The sequence below is a fragment of the Parambassis ranga genome, chromosome 3, assembly GCF_900634625.1.
Source record: "Parambassis ranga chromosome 3, fParRan2.1, whole genome shotgun sequence".
In the NCBI taxonomy this organism is placed as follows: Eukaryota; Metazoa; Chordata; class Actinopteri; family Ambassidae; genus Parambassis; species Parambassis ranga.
In genome coordinates this window covers 6,837,451-6,851,312 of record NC_041024.1, presented here as the reverse complement: position 1 = coordinate 6,851,312, position 13,862 = coordinate 6,837,451, and the positions used below count along the sequence as shown (strand labels likewise).

General features: G+C 41.6%; 1 protein-coding gene across 1 annotated transcript; it reads right to left on the bottom strand.

Annotated features, from left to right (window-relative positions):
• Positions 1-10,383: 10,383 nt before the first annotated feature.
• rnf128a (ring finger protein 128a) lies at positions 10,384-13,072 on the bottom strand. Its single transcript, XM_028402619.1, has one exon. The coding sequence runs from the start codon at positions 12,669-12,671 to the stop codon at positions 11,571-11,573; it is 1,101 nt and encodes a 366-aa protein (XP_028258420.1). The 5' UTR covers positions 12,672-13,072; the 3' UTR covers positions 10,384-11,570.
• Positions 13,073-13,862: the final 790 nt, after the last annotated feature.

The following is a 13,862-nucleotide window of genomic DNA, read 5'->3' as shown; positions in this document are numbered from 1 at the left end:
TAACTGGTAACCATAGGGAGATTAAGATCTGCTGGTTTGTCTTTGAATTACCTGCTTGTCTGTTCAAAGGGGCTATCCAGTTCATAAGGATTAGAGTTATTACTGGATGTTGGGGTTTCTGATCTATAGGTATCTTCCAAAATCACAAGCGGCTTTCCAAAGTTTCAAAAATTGCAGTTCCAACCATGGTCTTTGGGGGCTGGCTCCAACAGTGGGTCAGTCTCCACAAACTCCTGTTAACATGCACAACTTTACAGCAGGAATAAACATGTTCATAGAGGGTGCAAAAACAGCCTGGCCTCTTTTTTATGACAATTGTTCAGGGGGTGAATAATCGTGCCTTAGCTCCACTTATCCTCAACATCTTTGCCTGTATTTTCATTAACCGGGGGTTAAGGTGGACTATGGCAACAGTCAGAGCCACTACAAGGGATTTAAGAAATTGACGTTTCATCCATATTTTTATACAGAATCTGAGTTAATACTAATTCAACTTTTAGTGCTCTACTATATAGACTATTGTATAGAAGTTATTACTTTACCAGGTCACATGATCCATGGTATATGTATTATGACTATATACTGTATGTGGATATTAGTCAACAATAAATGATCGAACAGCTCCATACAGATGTGTCTTTTTATTTACTTTACTTCTGGGGTTGTTCTGAAATGTTCAATTTAACTTGATCAGTCTATAATCAAAACATGCAACTGTCCAACACAACAGTGGACAAATTACATGTTGATGACTGCAGTTCACAGAGCAGCCACAGGTGTCACTGTTGGCCAAGGTTTATTAATTCATACATTTAAAACCTTCAACCCCATGATAGCTCACGTCATACATAACACTGTAAAACAATTAAACCAGGAGAAAAACACCTCATCACGGGACATCATAAGACTGCAGAGTCTATAGTCCATAGACACACACACACACACACACACACACTCATTGCATGAGGTGTGTCCTGATCCTGGCTATATTTGGACTTTCTCTCTCCAGTGTGTCTTAATCCTGCTGTCTGCTATGTTCCACCTGATTAGTCTGATCATTCACTTCTGACAGGCCCATTTCTAAACTCTCTCCATGCACAGAAACAAGCACACACACAAAGGAAGTCATACAAACACATGATGCATCACATACACACAGACAATCAGCCTTTGAAGGGCAAGAAAACCTAAGAGAATGGTTTGTTGGCCCAGCCACTCACCAGGAAAAAGTCCCATCATTGCCTGCAGTTACCAGTGTCACACATCACTTCACATGGCCAGGCGCAGACACTGGTTCATTTAATGTTAGGGACACAGACACACACACACACACACACACACACATGAAAACACACACATAATTAAGGCTGATCAAGGTATAGAAATCCCTCAGGAAAAGCTTTCCACACCAAAATATGAATAATGAAGCTACGTAAATTCTCCTAGGGGATTTTACATGCAGAGAGATAGAGAGGTTGGAACTCAGGAGGAAAGAAACAAATGCAAATGTGAGGTGCAGCTGTGGGACTGTAGCTAGGTTTCCCATACAATGCCTGAACAATATTGTCCTTCACCTGCTGAGATCTAAAGCAGTAATCAAGAGGCGTGGAGAGCCGTGGCGACTGTTTCTGTGCGGGAGACCTCGCTGACTCTGAGTGACTCCCTCAGGCTGCAGATAAGAGTCAGAATACCGTGTGTGTGTGTGTGTGTGTGTGTGCTTTCATGCATGTAACTGAAGGAAGTGTATCACTCCCCCTGCATGTTCAGCCATCTCTTTTTTCTCTCTTTGTGTTGCTCTCTCTCTCATTGATCTCATTATTCCAAACAGTTCCTCGATGACTAGCCTGCTGTTGTAGTTGTAGTTGATTTAGTTCAGCTTGCTGTGACTGAACTCTGAGGGATCTCCTCAATAGCTGCATTTATTTACAAGGAGGAGCGAGGTGGATGGAAGAATGGGGGACGAGTGGTTGTTTTATCTGTGTTCATGTTGAGCGTGTCCAAACCAAGTCCACCAACCAGGGTAATAGAGCTTAGACTCTTTACTGGAAGAACTTTAGGGTCAACTGATTGAACAACCACTGGCAAATGTTTATCACATACAAGTATCACACACATAAGGCATTATAGCACATAGTCTAAGTAAAGTATTTGCTTATTGGTGTGGAGACAGGGATAGAGGTGATTATTTAGAATGTACAGCAGTGGGTGGTAAGCTGTGGTACTGGTGACCACACACTACATCCTGATAGTTTGGTCTGAACAAAGGCCAAAATGTTACAAATATTTGGCCGAGCTGTGTCTGAAACTACTGTATTTCATGGCTGTTGACTGGTTGCCTGGTTGCCTGATTACCCACAACAGATATTGTAACAAACGCACAGAGCCAGGCTGGCTGGTTCCCACTGTTTCCAGTCTTAGTGCTAAGCTACGCTAATCAGCGTTATATAGACACATTTGAGAATCTTTTTTCTCATCTACCTCTCCAAGAAAAAGCAAATAAGCATGGCCAACTCTTTAGACTCCAGACATTCCTCCAGGAGGCTTGTGTGTTCTGTGCTAAACCTTTACATTTTTTACTTTCAGCATTATGACAGAAAAAAAGTTTTGGGTTAAAGCTACCCATCTGAAACAACCTTAGTGACAGACTGAAAGACTGAGGAAGGCAAATATCTACATGGAAAGGAGTGGTTTACCATTTATTAAAAAAAAGAAAGCTGCTGGTGAAAAAGAGCTGGTTTGTTGAGTAACTTTGAGGAAAAATCTATTTATTAAGAGCCTGCTGACATTTACAGTTGCAGGTGAGATCGACTATAGTCTTTAAAAGGGCACCATGTCTGCAGCTATGCATATAAAAACTAAAGATGCTATACAGCATTTCAGAAAAACTACAGGATAAAGAAGTGTTGTTTCCACAGCCTGGTAATCTTTATGTTGTTGTTTTCTTTGATAAGAAGGATCATAACAACATTAATCATTAAATATTGTAACCTATAAACTGTTTTTTTTTTTTTAAATCATTACCAAACAGTTCAGTATTTGAAAGACCTGATGATATCTTCCTTGCTGTATCCTATCCTCACCTAAACCACAAATCCCAGCTCAGTCTAGACCACACAATAACGCTCACAAAGAGCTGCGGCTGTGTGAGCAGGAAAAGTTTGCCAAGCAATTCTCTCCTTCTTTCTCATCGGCACAACAATCCTCCTCCACCCTGAGGCCAAGATTCTCTTTGTTTATGTAACATCACATGGTGTTCTAGATGACCCTACCTGAAGCTAGAGACTCATATCTGTTTCACAACTTTACCTCCACCCCCCCACCCCCAGCTTGGGCCTCAGCTCAGCCACAGACCAGCTACTATCCCGTTGCGTGGACAAAGGCAGCTTCACTGGGATGTAACTCATGCCTGCACATATAGAAAGTCAGCACAAAGCCTTCTATTATCCCCCTGACAACAACAACACCTTTTGTCTTCTTTGACAAAAGAAAATACACAACATTAGCCAACAAGATGCTAACAAACGGACATTTAATAATAACCTTAAGTTGGTATAAAGTGGTATGAAGAACGATTAAACTGGAAAAACATCACAGCTAGAATTATGCAATCAGAATCTTATCAGACTCCATGGAACTTATCTGTGCACCATGTGCGTGTTAATGGGTGTAAAAACAGTATCACACTACATAATGTTAAGGTCAGAAGGAGGAATGATGATAATGTTGTTTCTATAAACATGATAAAAACTTGGGGCAAAATACTGAAAATGTATATCTATATTTAGATATGGAGAAACACACCAAACAAACAGGATCCCTCTAAATGACAGATACCAGCCAGGACTGTAGCCAGCTCTGTGTGTCACTGACATACAAACAGGATTTTTAAGGTACATTATTCTAGTCAGGTTTGTGGATATTAAAGTAAATACACATATGAAATTCAGGACAATACAGAGAAATATTTCCTCTCTGCCATGGCTGTAAAAAACAGAAATGCTCACAACCCGCTAGAGTTCATATAATATCCTGTTCGGAGGAGACGCTGTTCTCCTGAACAGATTTGATTTGTGTCTGCTACATCAGTCTATTATTTATACTTAAATCCAAATTGTCCTTCTGTGCTGACTTGTCCTCTACAGTGCTAAAACCGTCTTCCTTTACAAGATCACGCCCCCCCCCCTCCTCACATGGGTTTTATACTATTGCACAACATGTAAGCATCTGCTGTATATACAAACTTAAGCCAGCGGACATAACCCGCCCTGGCATGGTGACTGGACATGAATATAAATGCAGGAGAACCTGGTGTTGTTGATAGAAACACATGGCAGACAGAGGAAACAGACAAAAACAGGCTGGGGGGGGAGGCGTGTCGCAGACTGTACGAGAAGTCAGACATTTTTATTACGCTGACACGTCATTAGATCAATTTACAGCTCCCAGGTTTACCTTGAACTTTGTACTCATTACTGCAGTCTTTAATTAGTTTAGTTACAGTAAATATGATACACAAGACATTTCCCTGTACTCCTTTATACATCCAAAATATTGTATTTCTAATTCATCTACCCAACAGCTATAGGTACCTACTTTTAAAGTACACACCCTTACACACTGGATCATATAACCAGCTTTCAGCACACTGTTAAACAGTAAACCATACGTTTCCAAACTCATATGTCTGTATCTATCCTATCTATCCTTCCTCTACTTCTAACATGATTTCATTTCAATAAGAACTCAGAAACAGATTTTTCTATGTAGGACTTTCTTTTCCATTGATCACATGGTGACACCTCAGATTAATCAAATAATTTATATAACTAGTTTCATGCAGGACTTTTGCGTATTTTTACCAACACGTCTTCACAAAAAACACCACATGTGGTCGATAATACACACGCCTGCTTCAACTCATGGTGACATTTATGCTAATGAACCGAATTCATAATATTAAACACATTTTTACAAGGAAGACTATATCCACATGGTCGACAAATTTGGGGATGAGTCCCTGCCCCCATGAACACTTAGAGATGCAGACAAAGAAATACACTCACATATTTATCTCATGTTAAGACTTCCTGGTTTGACCACCACTGATTCCTTTTATAACTGGTTAATGTTTTCTTCACATCAAACATTTATTGTGTTGTTCTTTGATAGTATGAAACATAAAATCTGCTGTATTACAGAGAAAAAACGTCTTCATCTGACAATGATTTACTTTCAATTGAGTGTTACTGAAGTTGAGCCGTGTCCCAGCACTGACCCTTCCTGTATGAAAATGAGGACAAACCTTCAAGTGACTTTTATTGGTGAACCAAATGGCAGCCACAGCTTGTGGACAAACTGTGTAGGGAAGCCCAGGCAGGCCTGCGACAGATGGTCGGAGCGAACCGGTGACTGTCGACAATGTGTGCTGCGTTCAGGAAAACACATTGAATACAATGACACAGAGAAGATCCTGAAGCTTCTGTTATGCCTGTGTGACACACACAAACTCTCTCTCTCTCTCACACACACACACACACACAAGTGTTACACATGCATGCAAACTGGGACTGAAAAGCACCGAGCAATCACAAAAAGACAAGAGACATGGTGGCCCCTAGCCTGGAACCTGTGCACACAATTTTTACAACTGATGTTAATTTTAGCTTTTTCCCAACTCACCACTCACATCCAAATCCTAACACAGACATCAACCCCACCCTAAATCCCCATCTAATGGCTCTTGTGCTTTTCTCTTTGTCCTGCTAGTGCCTTGCAATTAAGCAAATGGGTCATTAATTAATCGCCACAGGTAATGAGACACACGAGGAGTTAATCAGAGTGGATGGATGGACTGCTGGGAGAGAGTGTGACACACAAACACACATACGCGGTCACACAAACACATGCTCAAGTCCACAATCTATTGACATTTCTGAAAAAAGTGGAGCCTCTGGTAAGATGTGTCGGAATAAAATTACAGAAAATGGCAGGGGATGATGAAAAGCAGCTTGATCATTGATTCATGTCGTCAAACTGTGCTGAGTGGCAGTTTCTTCTAGGGAGGAAACTTTGGTTGAATCCTTGCCTCGGGGCATCAACATTCAGAGTGAAACAAGAGGATATTTTTCCAGCAAGTGATGGTGTGCAGCTCAAACGCTGAGGCTAAAGATTGCTGACAAATCATTTTCACGAAGTATATACAAATCAGGCTATTGACAGGGAAACCCATGCAGGATTCATATATAGGCTGGATTTATACTGAGCAAATTACTCTGATAAGTACAGATCCAGACAGGTGCATGCTCAGTGCTGAGACATCACTCTGGCTGTGGAGACAGAGGCTGATTGTGAATGCAGACATGTTTCTTAAACCTTTTCTGCTTTAAAGACGGGTTTTCTCTAGAGGCACGTACCTCTTTTTTATCTTTCTCTCTCTCTCTGATGTGTGTTTGTGCAATTGATGTGTGATGGGTGGGATTGAGGTAATGAGATGCACAAATGTTGGGAATGTTTGGAATCTGCACTGACAGGAGGAGAATACCAAATGTGACCCACACCATGCAGGGAGGAGTGGAAGGTATTTCTCTTTCGAGAAATAGAAAAAACTACAAAAACATAATCAGGAATGCAGATTTTAATCCTGTGACACCTTTGGACTACTACCTCTTCCTCATAATGAAGCTACTCACCGTTTTGACAGTGATCCCCTCATCACTGATGTGGACCCCTTCCTGACTGGTTAATCAGTATCAGTGCTGTACACTTACTAGATCAGATATTGGAAAATGAAAATATCAATGCTGGTCTATCAGCCTAAAATATCCTGCAAAATGCTATGTTGTCTATCACGGTGCTTTTGTAGCACATCGTGTGGTCAGCAGCACTATGGCTATGCATGAGCAGAATTAAATGTTTCCACAGTTTTTGCTGTAATTTTGAAATGGTGTGGTGTAGCATAGTGATTCCATATAAATGTATTAATAACAGTGGAATCAGTATTGGCAGATAATTGGGGCATCAGTATCTAAGATAAAAAAAAATGTTCACCAAACGTAAACTTTTCTTGATTTTTAAACAGCTTTTATCAACGTTCAAATGCAGTCTAGGCTTATTAAAACTCATATAACGCTAATTGCATAGTTGACATGTAAACAGAGAAAAGAGTTTTTAAAAAGTGCTTGTATGAACCATGTTTTGTCTTTTTAATACACTTGTGTGTAGACAGGTACTTTAACCCTTTTCTACCTCAGGCTATGAAATTATCAGTCCCCCTTTATAGTATTGTACCTATACTGGACAGCAATTGGATTCTTTAGGAGACACATGAAACCTGCAACACATTTTCTAATTTATTTAAAAACCTGGAAAAAGTTTGTATTTTCATATAAATAACATGTTCTTTTAATCAACAAGTTAATGACTAGCCTACTTTATGCCATAAAGTGCACAAACATGCATGAAATCCAGTTTCTCAGCTAATAAAACTACTGTTTTTCCTCCAGCAGATGGCAGACTTGTAATCCAAACCACATTCAGTAATAAATGCTAAAGCCAACGCTGGAAGTGATACAACATCAAAACAGACCAGGGACCTTATTTTTTTTAACCCTTTATTACAGTCAGATAACCATCACTTCCTCCTATTGAGCCAGAGGGGAAGAGGTGTCTCTTCCTCAGACGTCCTCTCTTTTCATAAGCCTGCCCTTTTGCTGTCAGCAGGAAAACAGAGCGAGCAGTGTAGGGTGAGCCGGCCAGCATGTCAAAGCACAGGACAGGGCAGGGAAGCAACAACAATGACACAGGATGAGATTTGTTTAGTCCAGCACTATCTGATCTACCAGAGGGGCAACAAGAGGAAGGAAGGATGCACAATATCAGGCAGAAGGTATATGACTCTCACCTGGACAGGCCTGAAATAGGACTGCTGCTGGCATTATATCAAATGTATGCACAACGTGTGAAGCTGACACTTCCTGATTAGATAACACTGATGGCAAACATTGCTGTATTAAAAGTAGGGAGCCAGACACATGAGCCGCCAGTAAAATATCAATTCATTTTTATAGAGGAGAGCCAGAGTCCCTGCTAATAATATGAACATAAACTGATTGGCCAAAAGACATAAACCCTGCAGAGAGAAGTCTCAATATTTACACTTCAGCTAGAGATGTGGAGGCTCATATTGTACAAGCAAGGCTTCCGATCTAATAGTCTGTGCAAGCAGTAATAAGAAATATTTAATGTTGTACTTCCCGACTAAATGGATTCATTTGTTTCTTACTGCACTTTTATAATCAAATTTCCCTCCTTCATTAAGATAATTACTCAGACAGGCTGGGACGAGAGAGCCTCAGACAAGACCAACTACTGTAATTTAATTAGAAAGACTTTGTTTCGGTCTGCTGAAGCTGCAGAGAGACCATCCAAAGACATACACACACACACACAGCTGTACAGCAGCAGCTCGATAGATCGATAGATCAATAGATAGATAGATGTGCGTGTGTTTGCGAGTGCCTTAGTGCACTCACAAACGCACATAAAGATTTACAAGCAACCAAAGATGAAGAAAACCAATAGAACTCCTCCACTGGGCCAATAAAGTATACAGCCAATGAAGTTCTCTATTTCATTATGGCAGGATTTATTTCGCTGTACGTTCCACTCAAGCAAGAAATTGCCCTGAAGTACCTGAGGACCAAACGTAAAAAGATGGGAGTGGTAATGTCACCATGTCATTTTACCTGCCCTCACTGGAAACCTCTGCAAGCAGTGATCTTCTCCACCAGGGGGCACTGCATGGCAACCATAAAAGAGGCTGAGACACAGGAGACACAGAGGAGTGTGGGCCTGAAGTCTCAACATTAAATAGTGTTTCAATATAGAAAATGTTTTTGTTATTCAAGTGAGAACCTGCAGCTAAGTTTCTCTGTTTCCATAAAAAAAAACTTCAGATATTTTCTGTGATTGCAGCAGATAAGCTCCCTGAACACTACAGTGGTTAATTCCAGTGTTTGATTCCTATCTGGACCTGAAGGTCAAGTGCTGTATTAGAACACAGCCACCAACGAGTATGCCATTAAATGAAAACCTTCTGACTCAATTTTCTCCTTAACAACCGCAATAAATCAGAGGAGTGCCACCGCAGTGTGTGTGTGTGTGTGTGTGTGTGTGTGTGTGTGTGTGTGTGTGTGTGTGTGTGTGTGTGTCTAGTGCAGGCCTTGCCAGGCTGCACCCAGCCTGGCCAGTTAGTTCCGTATTGATTCTCTGTCTCGTTGTTATACCACTATAACCATCTGACCCATGAATGCTGAGCTCACAACACTGGCCTGAAATCCGGTACACACTGTACACTCAGAGGGGGAAAGACTCAGCTCACCCTGCAGGTGCTGGACTGCACCTGCTGATACCCTGATGACTTTAGCTTGTACACCTGCATCCCTGCACCGGGACACCTCTCAACCGTTACAATCTCTGATCCTGCTGCAAGTCATTTAGTCTTTAGAGGACTTGATGGTGATTTAGAACAGCAGCTCCTGTGGTCTGCATCGCCCCCTAGAGGCCACAGTGATCCACAGGGGTCTTAGGACAAGCACGTCCCAGAAGCAGCTCTTTTAATATTAATAAATAAGTGGAATTTAGTAAATAAATGATACAGGTACAGGTGAAGTAAGAAATAAGGGTCTGACAGCACGGTCAGTCAGTGGTTCCCTTCCAAGAAAGGGTATCCCAGATACCACTGTTACGTAAATTCATGGTCTCTTTCCTACCAGGTATCGGACACTTTCACCTTTTCAGGCTTCACTGAAAGTCGAACCAAAGACCACATTTAGGTTGATTCAAGTCATGTCCACATTCTTAAAGCCAAGGTTTGCCCTGAGGGGTCAAATTAGTTTAATTTAAGAGGTCAAATGCCAGCCAAGGTACGGGAGCCCTGCTCTAAAGGAACAAGCTCATTTAAGATGACATATTGTCTGACTCAGACAATATGTTCAAAACTCTGAGGAAATTCAATTCAACATCATGAGGGGATAATAAAAAAAATAACATTACTATTCCATCACTATTCAGCTGCATATCTCTGCCTGCTCGGGCAGGCCTCTCTACTTATGTGGTATGATGATTATCCAGCTCAAGCTCAAGGTGTGTGTGTGTGTGTGTTTGTGCACAGCTCCCACCTGTGCAGAGGTAATTACACTTTCACTGCTCTCCAACAGTCATCGGGAATAAGTCCATAACTCTGAAAGTGAGACACTGCTTAACCACACACAGCATATACTGTAGGCCTGTCTGCTGTAGAGCAACCCACACGGATATTCATATTCACACACACACACACACAGGCACACACACAGACACACAGTCACTTTTCTTAGAAGCGCATAACATTTGCCTCATTTTGAGGGATTTATTGCATTCTATTAAGCATCAATGTGATTTAATACAGGAAGTAATATTCATGTTTTTTTTTGCAATATAATTTAAGACTCTTGGAATCTGTAGTGAATATGAATCAGTATAGAAACATATACAGTTTAGTACCAAAATCACCAGCAAATAGAGAGATGAAAATATTCTGTAGATTTATCATTTACAGAGCGACACACATAGTATCAGAATCTTAAATTTAACCAGTTCAGAGGTAGAACATAAGGATTCAATTAGCTCCAAATAATTCAAATGCAAAAACCTGGAAGACCTTTTTAACATTTTGTGCTTGTATGTGAAAATCAGCTGCTTAGAGGACTGTACATATTTCACCTTTAACAGACACAACTTCATGACTGATAAACCAGTTTATCCGCATTATATATATATATATATATGTATATATGTATGATTTCAAAAGCCAGAACACAAAAAAATAAGTTCCCACTATCAAAGAAAAGCATCTTATCTACAGTTCCTATGACATTCATTTTATCGCTGTAGCCATGGTGCAAGAAACAGATGGTGAAGAGCTCCTTCTTATTTCGACATATTGCTGAAAAGCCTCAGGGGGTTTCACTCACTCATGGCAGCGCTGTGTGCGAGTCTACCTGTGTTCCAGTCAAAGGGTGTGTTTGCAAATTCTGCCCGACAACCTGACAAACCTTATTTACATAGAGAACCATATTTAAAAAAAAAAAAAGACAAAGAGAAAATTAACCTGATTAATAGGAGTAATTTATCTTTTAATGTAGAGACAATGGTTCCTTGTTGGTGGCAGCAATTTGGCCCCAAAACAGAACAGATATTCAAATTCTCCTTATCCTACTCTTTCACTTCAGGCAGCATCAAGCAGCTGTGTTTACTATGCAAAACAGAAACTTGACACCGGTGTCACACCAGGAGGACTTGATTTTTAGAATGTAGTCCAACCATCTAATAAACACACCCAACAGTCACAAGGCAGACACAAAGAAAGTGCAAGATCCACAATGATTAAACAACATGATTCCTGTATTTTTTTTAACTATATGACATTGTCTGCATTACATTGTTTTTTTCCTGTAGGTTGATTTCATTGTGCTGGTTCAATATCTGTCTTCAAACTGTGTCCCAGTTTGTTGCTGTTTTGTTTCCATCACTCATCCCCTTGCAGCCTCCGAGTCTCCCTCAAAGGCCCTGTTGTCATAGCGATGCTGATGTCTCTCTGGGTCAAGGCTCACAGGGTCAGTCAGTGGGACTTCATACATGGGTTCCCCTCCTGCCACTGTGATCACGGTGACCTCTGCTGGTGTTTCGCTGGAAATGTCCTCTTTACTGTCGTCCTCAACCCCGAGGGCCTTCAGGATATCGCACTTGCACATGGGGCAGGTTCTCCTCTCCAGCAGCCAGGGCTCGATGCAGACTTTGTGGAAGATGTGGTCGCACGTCAGCACTGTCACCACATCGCCTGCCTTGTAGGATTCAATACACACAGCGCACATGTGGGAGTCAGACTGGGCTTCCTCATCCCCTCTTTTCAGTGTGCGCACCTGTAGACGTCCTATGGCCTTCTTAGCCTCAGATTTCAGCCTCCTCTCGGCGCGCCGGTGCCTGCTCAGGTTGTACAGACGGTTTGCAGTGATAAACACAAAGTAAGCAATTGAGGCCACAGTCACAATAAAGAAGGCAATTGACAGAAAGTAGAGCCAGTATGTGTCCATCCAGGGTCCATGAGGGCTGCCGACGTCAACAGTCATATCAACGTCCGTCCCGTTCGTTACCAACCGGACCACCTCCATGCCCTGAGTGTTGCCGATCATGATAGCCACAATACCATCCGCCTCTGGGTGAGCCATTTGAGTGGTGCTGTTCCCACTGCCATCTGTATTGTACACCACCACAGCAACTGCTCCCTGACGTTTGGCAGCATTGATTTTGTCACTGAAGGTGCAGTTGCCCCTTTTTACCAGGGCTATCCAGGCAGGTGAGCTGGAGTTGCGGCTGTAAACGGGATCTGGGCCACAGCCTCTGGGGTCTCCCTTAGGAAGTGTAACAATCCCTGAGACCTCTTCCAGACGAGAGTTACGGCCAAAAACCCCACACTCACAATATTTGTCCACAGTCATATTGTTGCTGTTGATGTAGCTTATTTTTACCATGGCTGTCCATAATACCATGGCAGCTGAAAAGTGAACAAGCTCAGACAAACACAGCAACAGCAGCAGGCAGTGTTGTGTCTTCTTACCCATGGTTACGCTCATCTCAAAACAAGAGGAAGCCTCTTTAGCTTCGTTAAAAGTCCCTTGTTTAGTCCCAGTTCCTGGTTTGTTTGAGCCACAGCGATCTGAGTCCAGCTATGGTTTCACCCGACCTGCTGTCTTCTGTAATTTGATATGAGCCTCTGGTAACAAAACACGAGCTATGCGTCAGCCACTCACCTCTCGTTATCTTCCTGAACCTTGAACACTGAGCACTCCCTTGCCGAGGGCAGGGTGCTGCTATCCAACAAGTTGAAGTACATAAAACACACAGACCTGTGCAGATTTGAGCACCAAGGATCAGTGTTCTAGAAGAAAAGGCACGATAAGCAAACGATAAGGAGAATATCCAAGAGCAGTGACACGGCTGTGACACCACCGAAAGCTGCTGTGTGTCCTTGTGTAATGACGTGTGGACTAGTTTTTCTGGCGTGACTTGTTTCCTTCCCCTTTTGTTGTTAAAAAGCAGACTGACAAGTATGACTCCTCTGTCTTCTCTGTCTTGTGGTTAGACAACTACAGCCCAACACATTTTTTTTTTAAACCAACCCAAACATTAAAGTGTGTCTTTTAAATCACACAGTTTTTCCTACTGTTTGAACATAGGGAGCCTCATTCAGCACAGCCAGCATACCAGTGACAACTGAGATGGAACGGAGCATTGTCAAGTTTCCATTGTATCTTCTTACACACACACAAGTGAAAGCACACACAAACAGAAACACACACACACACACACAAACACAGAGGCTTCAAATGACAAATGAGATGGAGATGTTTCTTGCCAAGTTGCTCTTTTAGCTTATAGCTCTCCAACAAACACGCACAATAGTACACGTGCTTCTGCTATTAAATAATGCACTGCAGAAGGACAAAAAAGGGTAAATAACAGAGAGCCTGGTATTTATTCCTTCAGCTGCACCTCATAGCTCTTGATAACAGGAACAATCGAGCTGCTATGACCCTTAAATTCCTGAAATTATCACCTGAAACCAGTTGAAACTAAAAGAACAATGTGAAGCCAATGAATATTATGACTAAAGAGGATGTAGTTCTTCTTTAAATAACACATTCTAATATATGGTGTGTAATTATAGGTATCATATTTTCCAGGCTTTGTGCTCCAACACTGGCACCTACTGGCTGCTCAAATAAAACTAAAAAAAATAAAAAATCATCTGAGTCACTCCTGGC